The sequence below is a fragment of the Cololabis saira genome, chromosome 8 (assembly GCF_033807715.1).
Source record: "Cololabis saira isolate AMF1-May2022 chromosome 8, fColSai1.1, whole genome shotgun sequence".
In the NCBI taxonomy this organism is placed as follows: domain Eukaryota; kingdom Metazoa; phylum Chordata; class Actinopteri; order Beloniformes; family Belonidae; genus Cololabis; species Cololabis saira.
Window position 1 is genome coordinate 21,295,333 of NC_084594.1, and position 20,341 is coordinate 21,315,673.

Below are 20,341 nucleotides of genomic sequence, written 5' to 3' on the forward strand. Positions count from 1 at the left end.
AGGTGCCTCCCTTTTCAAAATACTATTTTTAACTTTTAAATGTTCTCTTTTGAACTGCGGATCATTTAGCAACTACATTCAAAAGTTTGGTGTAAGCAAAATAAGTTTTGTAAAAGTTTACCATAAAGTACTGAAAATCAAGCATTCAGATTCTGATATTCTGTCATTGGGTGTATCTGACAGCTGGGATTGGCTCTGGCTCAAAGGTTTCTCCAAGACCCTGCATGGAATAAAATGGTTATAATGATGGAAAAAAGGGATTCTTTTCCAAGAAAACTTTTTTAAAATGTAATATAACTGAATGTTCTGCTATAAAAAAAATACGTATTTATTTTTTATTTTTATTTCTTGCTTTTATTTACTCGTTTCCCGAAGACGTTGACGTAAAGGCTGATTTATGGTTCCCCGTTACACCAGCGCAGAGCTACGGCGTAGGGTACGGGGCAACGCGTAAGCTGCATGCGCGTCGCCGCATACCTTACGCCGTAACCTACGGCGTTGCTCTGCGTCGATTTAACGCTGGACCATAATTAAGTCTTAAGGCCATCCCCTTGGACGTGGTGACGTCAGAGGGCGCGTCTAAACAGAGGACAGACAGGACTCGACAATGGGAGGTTTGTGTCTTTCTCTAACTAAAATATTAAATATCGACCATTTAATTATACATTCCCCCTCTGGTATTAGTTTTTATGTCCTTCCATTACGACCAGATCACAAACATTACCGCAGCACAGGCAACTCGCTTCGCCAAAGACAATGTTGAGTTTCTGAAAACTTCTCCAGCAACATACTTGAAAGGAGAAGAAGCTTCACAGTAAACCTGTCATCTAAAACACTTATAAAAGTGTTCAAAACGCACATTTTGCTACGCTTTCCCGTGGCCTTATACTCCACACAGTTGCGAAAAAAATACCAAGTTTCTTGTAATGGACGTAACTTGATATTTACTATGAAAGCTAAGCTGTTGTACCTAAGTTATCTTATTTGAACTTTTAAGACGGGTTTCGTGAGCAGCTGATGGAGGACAGCGCCTTCCTCCTAGCTGAGCGGAGACTGGACACAGAGCTGGTGGACAACCTGACCCTGCAGCTCAACAGGATCCACCCGCAGGTCCTCACGGACAAGGAGGCCACCAGAGTGAGTGTCTGCAGGACCAGCCCTGCTGGGGGCAAAGCCTCAATACTCAAAACCAGGGGTCACCAACCCTGGTCCTCGAGGGCCGGTGTCCCTGCAGGTTTTAGATGTTTCCCTGCTTCATTGCACCATGATACAAGTGACTGTGTCATTAACAGAATTGTGCAGCCCTGGATGACAAGCTGATGACGATGATTAATTAGAATCAGGTGTGTTAAAGCAGGGAAACATCTAAAACATGCAGGACACCGGCCCTCGAGGACCAGGGTTGGTGACCCCTGCTCAAAACAAAACAAAGGTTTGGCAAATGTGCACAAGATCTTTACAAGTTCAAGTTTGTTAAAGGGGACCTATTATGAAAAACAGGTTTTTTCAAGCTTTAACATACAGGACTGTCTCAGAAAATTAGAATATTGTGATTTTCTGTAATGCAATTACAAAAACAAAAATGTCATACATTCTGGATTAATTAAAAATAGACTGAAATATTGCAAGCCTTTTATTATTTTAATATTGCTGATCATGGCTTACAGTTTAAGAAAACTCAAATATCCTATCTCAAAACATTTTAATATTCTGGGAATCTTAATCTTAAACTGTAAGCCATAATCAGCAATATTATAATAATAAAAGGCTTGCAATATTTCAGTTGATTTGTAATGAATCCAGAATGTATGACATTTTAGTTTTTTTAATTGCATTACAGAAAATAAAGAACTTTATCACAATATTCTAATTTTCTGAGACAGTCCTGTATAAAGTGGTCTCCCTTTAGCCTGCCAACTCAGAGAAGGAGGAAAGCAACCAAATTCTGCAGTGTCTGTACAGCCGCCCGGATGAGCCATCCAGTGTGATGTGGCTTCTACGAGCCGTTCAGATTCTGCTCCCTTTCGTTACGTAACCAAAATGCAAACCGCGCCCACAACTAAACACCGTGTCCTAACTGCATGCGAGCGTCCGACTATCGCGTTGCACTGCGTGACATCGGACGCTCCATCTCCCTCCAGCAGCTGCCACTTTATTGAGGTTTTTGTAGTGAAATGAGGAGGTATCTTAGAGATAACTTCTGATTTCAACTAACTGGATCAGCCGTTCCTCATCCATGACTGTTTCCTACAGCGCTTTCAACCGGCTTTCAACGCAAGCGGCAGGAAGAAAATAGAAGCAGGGCGTCCGACAAATGTTCAGCTCAAAATGTCGCTGCTGCCAGTTAGGACAGTCCAATAGAAAATAAAGCAATGGAATTGATTTTGTCGCTGACGCTCGCTCGCATCGCATGCAGTTAGGACACGGTTTAATAGTGTATGCAGCATGCTGCTCTTCTGCCCAGAGCGATGCTTTGTGCCCTCCCCTGCTACACGTCATTCAGGCAGCCAATCAGCACAGTGCTTCATTATCATAGCCTCCCGCCCACTCGGAATCCTTCATAGAGAATGAGGTTAGAGAATGGGATGATAAAGACATGGTTTAGAGGCTGAATTTCTAATTTATTTAAAAAAAAACAATCAAAAGCTTGTTTTTAAGAGATTCAAGGCCTGTTTAAAATAGATATTACATGCCATAATAGGTCCCCTTTAAGCTGGAGCAACCTGGATCCAAATACGATGCACAGTTTAATATGATCACTGTACAGAATGAGCTATACTATTATTACTGATGTATTAACTTTCAGTTTGCTGCTGTAGATGTATAATTTGTCATTTGTATTTTATTTATTTATTTCAAGACAGGCACAGTGCACAATAAAACATGAGTCTTGTACAACAAGAGAATGGGTTCTAGCAGATTGCTATTTTCCACCTGTAGTTCCTGGAAGTTTATGTGAAGGAATGTGTCTATCGGACTGTGTGGTCACCAACCCTGGTCCTCAAGATCTACTGTCCCGCATGTTTTGGATGTTTCCTGGGGTTCTGCCAATCCTTGCTATCTGCCGAGAAATGCTACTTTGTGGTTCTGCGCACACTGCGTCTTTTTCAAAGTTTGATTGCCATGCCCATCATTTCTTGCAGAATGTAAAATTGATAATATGGGATGTTGAGTATTACATCCTTCAAAATACACTACCCATGACATGAATTGCATTACATTTTGTGAACATTATACGATAAAGAGGAAAAAAAACAATCAAAAGTCATTGGCTTTTATTAAACCAGGCAGATCATTAAGAACACATTCTTATTTACAATGACGGCCTGGCAAGAGACAAGGACCACTTGGGGGAAAGGAAGTGGGCTAGGGAGTAAAACACAGTAAAATTGTAACTCTACAAAGGTAGAAAACCATTAGGTAGCATTTTTTGGCAAAGCAGCAGAAATTGGCAGAACACCGGCCTCAACACATCTGGTTCAAATTAACGGTCCTCATTCCCCTGTCATCAAGGTCTGGACACTTCTGTTGTTGACACAGCTCCTTGTATCACGGTGTGCTGAAGCAGGGTAGCATCTAAAACATGCAGGATAGGTGATCTTGAGGACCAGGGTTGGTGACCCCTAGTCACAGTAAATGTTGTCCCAATGCAAAATCTAAATATGAAAAGCAAATAGAAATTATGCATCGAACGTAAGTGTAACATAAAAAAATCCCTGCATAGAGAAGAGAAGTCAAATTTACTAAATAAAAAGACTACATTTCAGTATGAACTGATGATGATTTGCTTTAAAGAAAGTATCAAATGAAACAGAACCTGTAGATCTCAGTAGTTGATTAACACAAATATTTAACTGCAACTATTGTCAACTGTTGTCCAGTTCAGAAATTTGGACGTCCCTACAAGTGTCCGTCTCGGCGAGCTCTTAACTCACCTGCAGGGGAAAGGTGAGGAAGCGTGCAGAGAGTTTTATAGAGCTCTACACCTGCATGTGGAGGAGGTATACCACAGTTTACCTAGTCGGCTCCGCCTAAGAGGTTAGTACCCCCCCTGGAAATTTAACCTTTTCCATGTCGCTTCAATTTTTATTGGTTATTTTAAATCAATGCATATATATATTTATGTTTTACAGTTTTTTTTCTTTCACCATTTGTTCCTTTCTAGCTGCAGATTCCCTGGATCCACTCATGCTACCACGTGTCAACCAGAAGAGATATATTTTGAATGACAAAGGTAACGTAAAGGTTTTGCAAGTTACATCAGTTTTTCTGGATTCAAGGTATTAGAAAAGCAGTTTTATCAAGTAAAACAAGGACTCTGTTGTACGAGAATGTATTGCAGGTATATTTTCAGACCAATAAGGGATGATGCACCATCTCAGATTTGTTATTCTGATGCATCAAACATGATTTATTTTATATGATGTCCTTGTTTTCAAAACATGATTTTGAATTTTGTAAAAGAAAAAAAATTGATAAGCATAAAGGGCAAAGGCAAAAACTGAAACTGAGAAATAATGATTTTATAGGACTATCAGGTTTTAGGAGACATTTTTTGAGCATTGGTTGTCAAAGTTTATAATGTCGAGGACTAATTTTGAGAAACTAAAAGGTGGAAGACAATAGCACTGATTTTAAGGACTTAATCAAGTTTAATGATCTGCTTCAAAAATTGTAAAATATTCTTGTATGTATCAAAAAAACTATCAGGACAGAGGTCTTGTACCTAAAAGGTACATTATTTAAAAGTCTCACCATTATACTTGTATGTGCGTACCTATTTCCAGGTCCCGTCTTCTTTCTGGGTTGTTTCGGCTTTGCTGTGGGAATGGCGTTACTATATTACTGCAGCGGTAAATTGTTTACAAATGTTCATCATTCATTTATCATTGGGCAACACAATTCAGTAACTTTGGCTAAATTATATGTTGACTGAAGCCCAATTCTTCCTTATACTGTAAATCCATAGGTGCTAAGACTTAATTTTTCATTTTTTTCCGTAGAAGCTAAGGTGTCGGGAGGCAGCCGGGCCCTCGGGATGGCTGCTCTTGGTCTGACAAGAACAGCTCAGGAGGTTCTAATATGGTACACTGAAGAAAGCTTCATGAAATAATGTGTAACTCACATCTGTTTTTCAGAACTGCTACCAAAGAATAATATATATTTTCAAGTGTTCAATACTAATTTTGTACACAGTTTATATTGTATACAATTTATATTATTTTATGTTGTTATGAAGTGATAATGTTGGGACAAATTTGGCACTTCTCTCCCATCTTCTGTCATGGCTTGTTAAATAGGTCAAAGGGATGAAAATACTTGAATCTAAAAAAGTTAAGAAAGTATCATACAGTTTTATCTCACTGTAGCCTCCCATTGGCTTTCTTTCTTTCTTTCTTTCTTTCTTTCTTTCTTTCTTTCTTTCTTTCTTTCTTTCTTTCTTTCTTTCTTTCTTTCTTTCTTTCTTTCTTTCTTTCTTTCTTTCTTTCTTTCTTTCTTTCTTTCTTTCTTTCTTTCTTTCTTTCTTTCTTTCTTTCTTTCTTTTGTGTTAAAGAAATTTAACACAAAACAATTATTATTTTATTGCTGACAAAGTAAATCGTCCTAAACAACTAAAACAATGATCATTCACAGAATAACCTTAAAATTGTTAAGTACATTAATTAATCACTACGATTGTGAAAAGAATAGGGAATATTTGTTTGTTTTTTTAGGGGTAATAATATACAGTTCTGTATATAATGTATACAACAACACCAAAGTCAGGAAGGATTAAGTACTTCGTGCCTGCCATCTTGTGGGGGAAAGAAGAATTACATCATCCGACCTGTATAGATTTCATATGCACTACCATGAATCCATTTACCCCGCTCAGGCAAACAAATAAAAGGAAAGAAGGTAGATTATTATTAACAGAACCCACAGGAACGTTGAGTTTGCAAAACAATATTTAGACGTGTTAAAGAGGGATTTACTGCTACGCGGCGCTCTGCGCCAATAGTATTCAGCATCACGAGCGCAAGGCATTGTGGGTATTGTGACTGTTTTCACTAAAAATGCTTAAATCTTTGAAATTAAGCGTTAACCATGCTTTGACAGGAAAATAATAAACAAACAAACGCCGTTTTTATAGTTATACGTTTTGGAAACTCGATAGTCTGACTTTCAAAACCGGGGAAGTTGAACCGTGAGTGAAACCACGCTGCGCAGTGTAGGCTATAAATACGGAAGAAGACAGTGTTAAGTGTTGTGTTGTATGAAAGGAGAGAAGGTTAGCACTCCCCTTGACAAGGATGGAATTGGCCCTTGTGGCCTGCAACACACATACGGTTAAGGCATTGCCACTTACTTCGTGGCATCTCTAACCAATTTTTTTTTTATTTTATTTTTCATTTATCACACGTTCTGTCCTCCTTACTGCGTTAACATAGAGCTGGGCCTGTGCTGGAGATAATGTTCTCCTGTAGCAGAACGGAAGCTTGTCTCATTATTTTCCCATGTCTGTTTCCTCTGGGTTGGCCCTGGTTGGACTCTGGAAGGATGGACATTTTTATTTTTCCTGTTGGCGTGTGGAAAAGTTCCATTCAATTTAGAAGAAGAAAAAACATGTTTTTGATTTTATGTTTAGTCAACCATTATTGAGGCGTTCAATTCTTCTTTGTTCATTTGACTGTACCAATATTGATAGATACTATATTTGCAACGTAGTACTTGATACATGTTTTTGGTCAACCCTAATGTGCCTTTGTGTCGTCAAAAATAAAATGAAAATAAAAAAGTAATTAACAAAAGTAACATTTGCACCAAGATGCAGGTTAATGGAATATTTAAGTGCTTGATAAATGTTTTCCAAAAAATGTACATACATGTTATAGAGAAGGGCTTCACACACGTTTTTTCTTCTTCTCCAAACTTAAAAAAAATCATGTTAATCTGCAGGATTTCACTACCAACATTTTTCTGCAGTTTGTGCCTTGTTTTTCACAATCTTGTAATATTTACAATATATTTTTGTCTGTTAGTCACATTTCATGTGTATCGTGTCTGAGAGAAATGCCTTACACTTGTAAGTGCCATCATTTGTAAAACTTTATCCTTGCACATTAAAATAAAAAGCATGCATGTAAAAAAAACAACAGCTTTTTGCTTTTTCTTACTTTATTTATAAATGTAATTTAAACAGTCATAATAAAAACAGAAAGAGAGATAAAAATGATGTTTTAGAGCAAATACATATATGATTCATTTTACAAACATACAAAGACTAATGTACATGTAAATCCTTTTAAATACTTTGCATAGCAATGGGGATTGGGCAAATAATGTCAATGAACCTTTTGGATCAGATAAGTTTTGAAACACAGTAAACAGCATTTGTCCCCACAGTAACAGCATTATGCAGGGAAAGACAACTCCTGGTGCATTTGATAAGAATTTACTTTGGTCTGGGCTGTGCTGATACAGTCATAGTCTTCATTTCTGAATAAACCAGCACACTGAAAAAAAAAACTTGGTAAAACAGTCACAAGTGTTGCGACTTTCACACACATTTTAAATAAAAGGCACTCTTTTAAGAGCTGGGCCGCTGTACGCCGAAGGCTGTGATGAAGACGTTGACTACAACTATGATAAAGACGAAGGCTGTGGCGCTGTTCTCCAGGATGTTCAGCTTGTAGTGCGTTTTTTCATCATTTAGATTCCACTTTACTGTAAAAGGATAAAAAAAAAAGAGAAACACATTACTTAGCGGTTGGAGTGACTTCCTTTCCCAACAAGAGGGCAGCACAGTTTCCTGTCACACGTTCCAGCACTCATTATGAGGGACGTGATGTAAAATAATACAATCTGACAGGCTTGCCTTTAGGTGAGCAATTATCTTTGTTCTCCAGTGGTACAATACACGCTTCATTGCTCGGCGATCCGTCTTAATTAGGGGGATGAGCCTGTATTTTTACATGCCATCTTTGTGTTGACAATTCCCCTCAGACTTCATCTTCCCAAGTTAAAAGAGCTCTTTAAAATTGGAAACAGCTGATAGCAGAGGCGACTCGGGGCGTTTCTCTCTGCTGCGGCTCTTGAGACTCAGCTCTCTTTCACAATAATATTATTTGTTAGGAAAAGCTAAGAATACAACTGGAGAGGAAGGGGGCACTTCAGTGAATGACGAAGAGAAACTTGCAGTTTCATCCCACCCCTCCACCCCCAACAAGAAAAAAACAATTCAAAGCTTGCAAATTTTGAGTGAAGCACACTTGCCATGAAATTCACAACTTTATGATTTTGAGATTACCCTTTTTTAAACAGTTTTAAACCCTGTAACTGATGAGTGGAATACAAACAGAACAAAACTGGAAAAGTTCTTCTTTTCTTATGAAATGGGTAATAGCAAAATCTCTTCACAATAAGATAAGACAGACACATGTTCACTACGGCTGCCTCTTCTCTTAGAAAAAAAGGCATATTATGTTTGTTTTTTTCCAAAGCTGACACAATCTCACAATCTAGACATTAATGAAACTTCTGTGACAAAATACCACACATATACACCACGTAAGCTCCCCTTTTTAATGATGTCTTTACACTTCAGTTCATAACAACCAGTTTATGGGGGCGAAGTGAGTCGGTCCAGTTCCTTCTCCTCTACTTTTGAAACTGATGTTACAGCTTGGCATTTCCCACTTCCAAGGTGCAAAAAGGTGATAAGTGGGGAAATGAGGAATGTATAAAGATGGATAGCCTGGATCATTTTATTCTGATCTGAAATTTTGATGTCACAGTAGAGGATAGTAGAAGTTTTAACATGTCACTGAATTACATATTTTCAGACTTAAATGGACACAAACAATGTGAAAAGGTTGTGTTATCTCAAAGTGTTTCAGTTGATAGTCACTTCAAAATCCATAAACACATGCCCTCAAGATCAGACTTTTATTTTCTTCATATTGTCCCATATACAACTGTCGGTATTTCAAAGTGGAAAACAACCGATGTAGTTTGAAAGCAGAATGTTTTTTAAGATTTCAGCTGATGATGCAGCACACAGACTTTTGAATATGGTTTCAGACACTTGCTTAAAGTTATTCTATGCAGTCTTCCTAGAGCTAGCAAAATTTTTGAAAGAGGCACCTCTAAGCCCCCCCCCCCATTCGGCCCGAATGATATGGATTGGTCCAGGTCCAGGAAGGGAAAGAACCAATCAGATGCCTTCATTTTAAACCACGTCCCCCCGCCCTGTCCCATGCGCGCACTCGCTTCCAGCTTCCAACTTCCAGCCTTCCTGCAGCAGCAGCCCGCGGGGACACGAAGCTGTATGCAGGGATTAAAGCAAAAAAAAATCCCAGGACGGAAAGTTTTCAGACCCCCCCCCCCACCGAATACCGGTGTTTATTTTTCTTATGATATGAATTTTTCATATACCGTAATACCGGTGAGGAGCGTACACAACGTTGGGAGCGCCGCGCCGCGCGGCGGAACGCTGCGCCGCTGGACACTGTTTGTGAGGGGACACTTTAGCAAGTGAGCAGAGCCAGCAGGGAAAAGTCAACAGTGCTGCGTGTCCGCGTCATGGATGTATTATATAAAACTGGATGGGACGTCAAAAATGGCCGCCCATTCATTTCAATGCATTCTGCTCAGTCAGCGCATACGCTGAAAAAATCTCTGACTTCCGGGTTTACTTCCGCGTTATGCGGCCCAAAGAGCATGCGCAGTTGAGTCACCTCCCATGATGCTCTGGGGCCTCCCATCATGCCCCGGGGCAATGACGCGAATATTAATATAATATGTATTAATATAATATCTTAATTAATGTATATTATTACATGTATAGTATTACATATATTATTAATGTATTAATATAATATAATTACATAATATATTTTAATATAATCCATCCGTGGAATGCACGGACACGGCTGTGACGTCTGCCGTGACGTCACGCCCAGAAAGAGACTTTTCTTTGACTTTTCTGGCCGTTATAAAACATTTTTGACGGATATAAAGTCCATGACTTAAAAATATAGAATACAAAGATTAGTAATTGCCGGTGATTACAGCTGGAGGTGTTCTGTGAACAGTTTTAGAGGCTTCTCTTTTACTATTGCGGTCTATGGGAAAAAAGCTTTCTGGGCCGCATGGGATTTTTGGTTGCAGTACCGCGGCTGGCCACTGGAAAAAATCGGCGCGCCTTCTGACTGCCAGACCCGGGGGCTGGTCCGCGTGTAACCTAAATCTACCATGGCCTCAGCGTTAGGGCTCGGCCAAGTGAGGCTTTATAAATATATGGGCTTCATAAATGTATTAAATAGATGAGCGCGGAGTCGGCGAGGAGCCGCGCGCGGCGCCGAGCACGAGCCGGGCGCTGTGAAGCCTGATTTATGGTTCCGCATTAAATCGACGCGGAGCTTTCGCCGCTGGGATTTTTGAGTTATTTATGAAGAAGTTCTGAGTTCCCTCTGAGCAGTACTCGAGTGGAGGGGTGATGTGACGGCACCCTCCCCCCTGAAATAAAAACGGTCCAAATCATCCCCCCCTGAAATAAAAACGGTCCAAATCATCCCCCCTGTAAAACTGCCACCCCCCCTTTCCATCCCTTATGTCATTTCATCAATGAATGTGGTTTTACTGCTATTTCAACATTTAGAGTCATCACCAGAAAAATAACACCAGAAAAGAAAGAAAGAATAAAATAACAGGCTACGGCGTCTACGCCGTAGCCGTGGCTTTAGAGCCTGCTGCGCACCGCAGCGCTGCTGTGCCGTGCTCCGGCGCTCTCCAGGATGGAGACGCCGGTGGGCACAGCCCCCCCCTGCCCCCCCTAAAACCGACCTCGCTTACAGGTGAATGAGACATGGGGTAGTTTTGCTGTAAATGTGCTGTCCAAAATGTTTAATAATCGTATGCGCGTTCATGTTTGTGGGGGCGAGGCTTTGGACGGAGCGCTCGTGGGTGGGGGCGGGGGGGCGGGGCTTAGAGGAGGCGCCACTTTCAAAGCTTGCTAGCTCTAGGAAGACTGCATAGAATAACTTTAAATCAGCAAGGCCTTCCCTGACACAGACATCATTTGGGTGGCAGCGTATGCTGAGACCTATTGTTCAGAGTTCCTGGAGCGTTCGTAGGCATTCACAGGAATGCATCATCATAACAGTAATGCAGTGGTATATGAAGACCTGGAGATTGTGGCCATTCAGCCCAATTATTTAGCCTCATCCTTTGTGATGCTCATAATAATCCAATGAGTGGTATTATGTAACACTAATGATGAGGTCCACATGTTTTTGTGGTAATTTTGCATTGAGAGACAACTGCTGAACTATTTACCAATGCAGTCTTTCACAAAATGTTGAATGCTGAATGTTGAATATTTTATTCTGAAAGACTCTTTCTGGGATGTTCTTTTTATACAAAAGCATATTTCTGAGCTGCTCATAATTAAGATAATTACAGGACATCCACACTAGGAACAATAACTATAATGTTAATAATTATAATTAAATTGTAAAAAATATTGTTTCAGTTAATTGGATGACAGTCTACATTATGACTGTAACGACTATAGACATTGTGTTACTTGGATCAATGATGAGGTCATTTGATGACCGCTAAAAACAAAAAAACCCCAGAAACATCATTGTTTGCGGTTCCTCTCATAGTCTTGATTTTCCCGTTTCGTTTTCAAATACTACGTTTTGTTATTTTACCGTTGTCATTCCACTGATTTTTTTTATTGACTGGATTTTTGCAAGGGTTTTCAGTGTTCTTTTGTCATTCTTTCTTAATCCTCACTTCTGTTTTTTATGACTTCCTTCCCTGTCTGTGTCTTCCTGCTGTGGTTTCGTTGTGTTTTGCCGTGTCTGCCATCCTTCTCCTGTTAGTTTGTTGTTATTCATCGTCGTCCCTGTCCTGCATCCCTTTTTTACTCCTGTGATTGGTTCTTTCTTTTGGATATCTTTCTACAAAAACCTTTTAAAATAAAGGGCATTATTATGATTATTTCTCCTGCCTCCCTGATTGCCTGTATTTTGGACCCCTGTCCTGCATACCAGACAAATCCTGTCCTCCATATCGCCCAAAGATGAACTTTTTTCTTTTATCACTCATATTCTCCAGTTTGTGGTGCTGTTGAGTCGCTCTTGTCTTACTTTAAAGATGTCCTCTGACAAATGCCAGGGTATCATCCATCTGATGCTGACTCAGACAGAAATATGAATGCGATTTGAGCTCAGAAAAAAGCTCATTGTGACCTCTTTTCAGCCAAAAAGAAGTTACAATGATATCCATTGTTAATATCCACTGCGATGCCTGAATACAACCAGATTACTGCTCAGCAGTGTGGATGTTGACATACTCAACAGTGTTCTTGTTGGAGAGCACATTACATCTATGAGAAACAACCTTTGTTGACAAAACACATTTGATTAAACTAAGACGATAAAATTACTTGACTAGGTTTCTAATAAATTTTTTCAAATAAAAAATCCTAGTTCGATCATGAACACTTTGGCCAAGTAGGAACAAGGCAATATCTCCAAACCTACCGATAAAGATGAGCATAACTCCCACCACGACTTGCAGGATGAGAGAGATACTAATGAGAGTAATGAGTGGCACATAGAAGGTGAAGCCTGGCCCTTGCTCCAGCACAGCCTTCAGCTGGGAAGCATTAGCCATGAGCAGAGCCACATCCAGCATGCTCTCTGCTGCACTCTTCTTATTGGCGTAATGGTTCATGTTCAGGGGTCTTCGTGGCCTCCTCCAGTTTTCCCGTAGCGGACCCTGATCACAAACACAAACCCCGACATTAAAAAACAGAGCAGATAAAAGCACACAATGAAGATATGACACTTGATAGTTCATTTTTCACTTGGAGGATTTCAATTCTATTATAGTGTAATCTCTCTGCAGTAACACATTAAGTTTAGTCATTTTTAGAAAAAGAAAGCATGCACTGTTGCTACTTTCACTTATGCTAATGTAAAATTGGTCTTTCCACAGTGAAGAACTGAAGATTCCCCCTGTCACTGCCATCACACAGGGATTTTATAATAGAAAGTTTCCATTTTCAAGTCACAATTTTCTCAAGTGTATCAGCGGAAACACTTAGATTGAAACACTTGAATGAAAACTATCATCAAACACAGTAAAACCTAAACTGATGGATTTAAACTAGCACCACACATTCAGGCACAAGCTTGTTTAGAAAGATAACATCTAACAATGGGTGGGACAGCTGTTGGGGGGCGTTCACTAACTGCATTTGTTTGAGTCACTTTTCAGTTTAATTGTATTTCAGATCAGCTGAAACCAACTCTCTTCAAGAAAGTCTAAAATGAGAACTGATGCATGTTTTGGAAAAGAAAAAAAAAGTCTAGAAATGCACAACTCCCGTAGCTGGGTCTGAAACGGAAGAAAATAAGAGAACTGAAACTCAACAACCACATCTGTGAGTCACCAGAAGTCTGAGTTTCTGTCGTGGTTTCTGTCGTAGGTCAAAAATAAAATGTCAAGTCACTGACCAGGTCAAGAACTTGGTTAGAGTAATTTTCACCCTAATGCGGTGGAAAAGATGAGTACTGACCAACATAGTTCACACATCAACATATAACTTGTGACATATGTCATGCCATTTTGTAAATAAAGAAACTTAAATAGTAAAACAGCATTTTATGTTAATATTACTAAGACTCATTTACTTTTATGCTTCTAGGAAGACTGCATGTGCACACGACTTTCTTCTTTAATGCAAAACCACAAATGAAACAAATAAGTATGGGTTTTTACACGTTAAAAACATTACATCATTGTGGAGCGGTTAGTCGTCACCAGATTTACTGCAGCATTGAGGGCTTCATGTGGAAGGAGGGAGGTTTAGCTTTCCCACAAGGGCGACGTTGTACAGAGCTTGGCAGGATCAAACACAGAGACTCGGTGCTACGTTCCTGTCTCTGCAGCTGTGAAAACCAGGGCGCAAAGAGGATTAAAAAAAGGGGAGATTTTGTGGTACACCAGCACAGATGGTGACTCGTAGGTACTAGTGGAAAAGCGCCATGGGGTCACTACCTGGCCACACTCTATCAACTACATCCACTCTTACTCTTAACTTTTAGATTTTCTTCACATTAACCCTCCTATTGTGTTCATTTAGGCTTAACTATCCTTGTGTTTTGACTGGTCACATTTCACCTGATCATGATAATATATGCATTATAACCTAATGTGGGTTTTTTGTCAACGTTTACAAGTTTTGAACTTTCCTTTGCTTTTTATGGCATGAGGGCCTCATTCATACAACTCATTTCTTAAAGAAAAATAGAAAAGATTATAGATTTATTACTTTGACTGTAACACAAACTTAGATGAAATATTTCGTACTGTTTATCACATAGAACCTCATCTATGTTTTTTTAAGACACTTTTTTAATAGTGGCAGAAAATAAAATCTGTTGTGTTCCCTCTCAAAAGTGACCGATGGGACAAATCTTAACAGGAAAACTTACTGCAAAACTGTGTTACAAAGGTCATGTCTGAATTAAATGTTTTTTGCATCCCATCTTTTTTTTGCAGAGACCTCATTTTAGGATTTTACCACCTGTCAAAATGTGACGTTTAGTCATTGAAGTGTCTGAGCAGATGCTTTTTAACTCAATATTCAAATTAAATGTTAAATAAAGGGTAATTGTTTCATCAAATGTGTCACATCCAGGATCAGTGTCTGTAAATTTGAGTAAAACACAGACTTTGCTCGTCCAGCGTGAATCGCAGAGCTAAATACAGACATCAGGGTGTAAATTTAGACTTTATTGCAGGTCCACAGGTAATTTTAGTTCAAAACTCGCACACAGTACACTGCTTGACCTTTATCGCTGCCACAGAATTAACTGTGAGCAAAAGAACCTGTAACCACAAGAAAGCTTTATATACCAGAGCTGCGAGAAAGTCGTATGTGGTATGCGGTTCCCCTGGGGTTAAGACTGAATTAGAGGCAGGCTTCCCTTGGGGTTGAGAAGGGATATAAGGTGTGTGTGTGTGTGTGTGTGTGTGTGTGTGTGTGTGTGTGTGTGTGTGTGTGTGTGTGTGTGTGTGTGTGTGTGTGTGTGTGTGTGTGTGTGTGTGTGTGTGTGTGTGTGTGTGTGTGTGTCTGGTCAAAGACATCTGCATGTTGGAGTGTGAGATTGAGTTCTGAACATAGGTTCCTGTGGGTGTTGCAATGGAAGCCAAAATAAAGCATGAGGTTTGTGCGTGTACTCCCAAAGGTACCAGCGTAGTCGGGAGGGAAGACGTTTTTCACCAGCTACACCATGAGTGTTTATAACTTCAGTACACAAAATATAATAAAAACTGTTTTTAAAATCAATTGTATGTGTTCAGTTGCCTTGTGTTAACAAAGCTGTGCAACCTTACAACAAACGGATGATGAAACTAGCTGCATTTTTCCGTGAGAAAATCTGAACGTCTGAAAGTCTGTGGATTGGACCAGATTACAATGGGAGGGTTAAAGTGCAGAAGACTTACTATGAATACGTTTCTGCATGAAGAGTGCCCCAACATACTGATATTTTGTGTATGAAGCTTTGCTTATTGGGATGCTGATTCCACAAGTTACTGTTAATAACAATATTAATAATTATAATCACCATAATAATTATGATAATAATAAGTATATTGTTATTATGCTTCCACACTGAATACAGTGGGAAAGCAAATATCATGTATTTTATACATTATTTGAACAGTTTTATAGTCAACTAAGTCCAAAACTGTTCAAATATGTAGATTGATAAAGATTAACTGGTGGTTATAATAATTTGATAGGTTTAAAATTCTTATAGCTTTCTTTTGTAACATAAATTGTTTGAGTGTTAGTTTTGTGTGTGTTTCTCCAAACAGTACGTGATATAGGGGACGGCGAGGGAGCAGTACTATACACAGGGTAACTTTTTGATGTAAACTATATTTCATTTTGTGTAATATTGCAATAATTTTTAGCTATTTTTATTCCAATGATATCAATGTGTCTTCCAACTTAAATTATGATCAATAGTTACACCCCAAAATGTGTTTGTGTATACCCTTTCTATTTCACCATCATCCATCATTATCTTACATGCATATTGATTTGACAATTACTAAATATGATAAACTTTGTTTAACTTACATTGAGTGATAACATATTAATATCGAACCATTTCTTGTAGAGTCTTAAATCTCTATCCCCTGTGCTTACAAGCTGATGTACAGATTTGCCAGAATAGTGTAAACTAGTATCATGTGTAAATAAAACAAAATAAAACAGTTCAGAAACCTTACAAATATCATTGCTCTATAACATCAATAATTCAGGACCAAGGACTGAACCTTGAAGCCCCCCACAGGTATCCTTCAATGACTGATTCAGTTTCACTTATTATAACATGTTGGTACCAATCTTCGAGATAAGATAAGAAAAGGGCAAATTTAGTCTGGTTTAGATTAAATGTTACATGCTGTATTGTGTTTTACACATAAACTTTACACTATACATACGCTAACACAGTCACAAAGTTGTTTCTGTTTGTTTTTTCTAGAGGCTTTCATAGCTATGCTATACTACATCCGTTATTTTTAGATTAGATCTTTATTGTCACAATTGAAAAGTGCCTTCAGTCAGTGCTAAAAAATAAATAAATAAGTACTATAGTATCTTAAACATTTACACACAAAAATAAAACAAATAACTGATTTAAACCAATAAATAAAATCTTACAGACAATCCTTCATGTTTGTTTTTGAGAGCATTAAGTTTTGTTAGAGCTGTAGGATAAAAACTGTCTTGTTTTTATTGCTCTACCGTCTATCTGAAGGCAACCGTGCAAACAGAGAGTGCCCAGTGTGACAAGTGTCTTCTGTGATGTGGTTTGCTTTCTTTAGACGACAGTCGCTGGGCCAGTCCGCAGTGAAGGGAGAGGCCAGCCGATGATTGTTTGGACTGTATTCACAACCATTTATAGTTTTCCCTTGTGCCACCATGCTACTGGTATACCACACACAGATACAGTAGTGGGCTCTCTATGGAGCACTTGTAGAAAGACACCAGTTTCTCCTTGATATTGCACTTCCTGGAGACCCCCAGGAAGTACAGTCTTTGCTGGGCCTTTTTTGTCAGCCCAAAGGTGTTCAGGTTCCACGTGAGGCCCTGCTCAAAGCCTGCCAACTCAGAGAAGGAGGAAATCAACCAAATTCTTCAGTGTCTGTACAGCCGCCCGGATGAGCCATCCAGTGTGATGTGGATCTACGAGCCGTTCAGATTCTGCGCCCATCGTTACGTAACGACGGGCGCAATTTACATAGGTTGGCCTCCGATGCGTGAAACCACGGCCACAACTAACTCCGCCGGCCGGAGCTTCCGCCATTTTTCCGTAGCGGTATATCACGTCATTCAGGCAGCCAATCAGCACAGAGCCTCATTATCATAGCCTCCCCGCCCACTCAGAATCCCACATAGATAATGAGGTTAGAGAATGGGATGATAAAGACATGACTCAGAGGCTCAGAGGCTGAATTTCTAATTTATTTAGCAAAACCATCAAAACCTTGTTTTTAAGACATTCAAGGCCTGTTTAAAATATGTATTAGATGCCATAAATAGGTCCCCTTTAAGGAAAATCTCACTTGCCACTAAAGTCTTGATGTCACTAAATGACATAATCATATCATTCGTCTTAGTGCTTATTTTTTTTCAATTGTTTAGTCTAATAAAAGAAAGTAAAAAAAATTAAATTCAATTAATCTTCAAACCGTCAGGCAAACCATTAAATTCAATAACAGAATCTTATGAGTAGGTAAAATGTAACAAATATATTTACTGAATCAGTGGATCGTAGATTAATAGGTAACAGAAGATCACTTTGTCCATCTGATACAGATACAACTGTGTAGGTATTTTGGAGAGGTTCCTTGTAATCATTACAGAGCAGGTCCAGACGGGGGTGTTTGTTTGGCTTATTCCAACTCTGCCCTTGTGGCAGCGTTTGTGTTTGGTCTGCTGCTCTCCGGCGGATTACACCTCCACCAGCCCTTCATTTCTACTGTTTATACTTGACTTGTGGCTCTGATTCAGAGGTACTAGGATCATAGATGCCATGTTTGTAAAACCCCCCAGATGCAGTGGGGGAGAGACCCACCTGATCCCTCCCAGGACAATGATGGCAACGCTACACCCACAGATCCCTCTCAGGACTGTAAACCGACACCCGGAGCGCAGACGGGCCAAAGCGAACTTGAGATAAAAACAACGTTTAAACGCCCTGAAATTAAGAGGTTAATCAAACCAACGTTGAGAAGTTTCAGCTTAGAGCTCGAGTTGGTTAAATATATATTAAAAACAACAGCAACAAGAAACAAAACAAATGAAAACATGACAGAGAGGATGAGAGATGGATGGAAAACCGGCAGCTTTTCCTCTTCGTAACGGAGCGGACTCTCCCCTTCAGGGACAGCTCTTATAGTAGGAATTGTTTAACCCTTGACTGAATGGGACATTATGGCGACATAGCTGAACACAGACGTGGTTACTGCCCGTTGCTGCGGACCCTTTTCTTTTCCTCCTCAGCCTCTTCCTTACCTCCTCGCCGGCTGCGTCCGCGTCGCCGTTCATTTCCAAGTTTTCCGAAGCCATGGTTTTATCCGTGTGTCCCGAGCTCCCTCTCGATGGTTAGAGGCACAGCCTGTCCAGCGGTTTGTTATAAGAGTCCTGCTGCCGAACGGTGGGGGGGGGGGGGGGGGGGAGCGGACTACCGCCCCGACAATAATGGGCATGGGCAATGGGCAAGGGGCGGCTGCGGAGCGTTCATGGTCGGGGGTGGGATTGGGGGGGATTGTGGTGGGGTGGGGGAGCCTGTCGGTCTATTACACCACATTTGAACCAATGTAACATTAAAACATCCAAAGCGGAATTTCCCTTAGGCATTTGAGCCGTACTAGTAGTGCGTATTTGCTGCCACCCAGCGGATCAACGGAGGTACTACAGGCAGGACGTCCAGGCGGACAAATGTAATATTTAAAGTTAGTTAGTTAGTTAATATTTATTTCGGTCAATCACAAGCATAAAAATCAACAAACAAGATAACAAACATCCACAGGTTTTTCCCTGGTCAACATTGTGATTATTTTGACCGAAAAGGTCTGGGCTTGAAGCATAAAACTTATCTTGCCCACCTTTTAACATAATAGAATATACAAAAAGAACAAATTAAGTATCATGAGGTTACACAAAATAATAATAATAATAATAATAATAATAATAATAATAATAATAATAATAATAATAATAATAATAATAATAATAATAATAATAATAATAATAATAATAATAATAATAATAATAGCTGTAATAACTGTAATAATAGTAATAGTAATAATAATGATTATAATAATAATGATAGCTCTGAAAACAGAGAGTGAAAAGATGCTAAAGAAACCGACAAAACCAGTTTAGGTTGTCATTTCATCTCATGCATTCTTCTTTGTTTGCTTATTGTGCTTCTATATATGTGTCCATTACCTTTACTTTGAATAATATCTTGTATGCTTTTATCGAGTTTGTTTTAAGGCTGTGATCTAATGAGTTCCACAGTTTTACTCCTAAAATGGATATACATCTTTGTATTTGTTCTTACTGCTGTTGTCTTAAACATTGCTGTTTCCCTGAGGTCATGTTTGCCCTCTCTTGGCTTGAACACTTCCTGCAGGCAACCCGGAAGTAAATTATTATAAACCTTATATATTATTACAGTGGTGTTCAGATGGGTTGGATTATTGATTTATATGTATTCCCCCACACTTCCACACAATAGGTAAGGTATGGGAGTAGTAGGGATCTGTATAGTGTTTGTAATGATCTTTTATTCATAATAAATTTCATTTTATAGAATATTGCTATTGTTTTAGATACTTTTCTTTTTAAGGTATTAATGTATGACTTCCATGTGAGTTTTTCATCAATAATTATTCCCAAGAATTTAGTAATGTTTGTCTGTTCTAATTTGATGTTATTGATGATAAAGGGATAGGTCAGTGGAAAGGATGACCTAAGGGCTCTCTACGTGGCACTGACTGTAAAAAAGGGAAGTTTATTTTCAAAATTGCATATTCATAGCACAAAAATAACCCAAAAGTGGCAAGAACAATAGAAATGAAAATAAGATAAACAAAATTAAAAATAAATAAGTACTCCTCAGGTGTAACAGCATCCCCAGTACATAGGGTAATAAATAAAAGGAACAAAACGTTTTCCTTGTACTTGTTTATTGGTCACAATCTTAATGTATTAAAGTATTGATATAGGTTGATGGAGGCTCTTGATTTA

The 20,341-nt window shown here is 39.1% G+C and overlaps 2 protein-coding genes and 1 non-coding gene across 3 annotated transcripts; 2 read left to right on the forward strand and 1 right to left on the reverse strand.

Moving 5' to 3' along the window:
* Nucleotides 1-574: 574 nt before the first annotated feature.
* On the forward strand, nucleotides 575-7,127 carry card19 (caspase recruitment domain family, member 19). Its single transcript, XM_061727170.1, has 6 exons — nucleotides 575-614; nucleotides 998-1,137; nucleotides 3,882-4,038; nucleotides 4,166-4,234; nucleotides 4,788-4,853; nucleotides 5,004-7,127. The coding sequence occupies exons 1-6, from the start codon at nucleotides 608-610 to the stop codon at nucleotides 5,111-5,113; spliced, it is 549 nt and encodes a 182-aa protein (XP_061583154.1). The 5' UTR covers nucleotides 575-607; the 3' UTR covers nucleotides 5,114-7,127.
* Nucleotides 6,250-6,377, forward strand: LOC133449613 (U6atac minor spliceosomal RNA). Its single transcript, XR_009783056.1, has one exon. It is a non-coding gene; the product is annotated as a U6atac minor spliceosomal RNA (small nuclear RNA).
* A 33-nt stretch (nucleotides 7,128-7,160) lies between the features above and the next one.
* ninj1 (ninjurin 1) lies at nucleotides 7,161-18,737 on the reverse strand. Its single transcript, XM_061727171.1, has 3 exons — nucleotides 18,599-18,737; nucleotides 12,537-12,774; nucleotides 7,161-7,707 (listed from the first exon to the last, which is right to left on the reverse strand). The coding sequence occupies exons 1-3, from the start codon at nucleotides 18,650-18,652 to the stop codon at nucleotides 7,571-7,573; spliced, it is 429 nt and encodes a 142-aa protein (XP_061583155.1). The 5' UTR covers nucleotides 18,653-18,737; the 3' UTR covers nucleotides 7,161-7,570.
* Between the last annotated feature and the right edge of the window lie 1,604 nt (nucleotides 18,738-20,341).

Excerpts from the sequence above, each read along its gene's own strand:
- card19 (XM_061727170.1), top strand. Across the intron at positions 4,235-4,787 it reads ATATATTTTGAATGACAAAG|GTCCCGTCTTCTTTCTGGGT; the intron begins GTAACGTAAAGG and ends ACCTATTTCCAG. Across the intron at positions 4,854-5,003 it reads GTTACTATATTACTGCAGCG|AAGCTAAGGTGTCGGGAGGC; the intron begins GTAAATTGTTTA and ends TTTTTTCCGTAG.
- ninj1 (XM_061727171.1), bottom strand. The coding sequence starts at position 18,652 with ATGGCTTCGGAAAACTTGGAAATGAACGGCGACGCGGACGCAGCCGGC. Across the intron at positions 12,775-18,598 it reads CGGACGCAGCCGGCGAGGAG|GGTCCGCTACGGGAAAACTG; the intron begins GTAAGGAAGAGG and ends GTTTGTGATCAG. Across the intron at positions 7,708-12,536 it reads AGTTATGCTCATCTTTATCG|TAAAGTGGAATCTAAATGAT; the intron begins GTAGGTTTGGAG and ends ATCCTTTTACAG.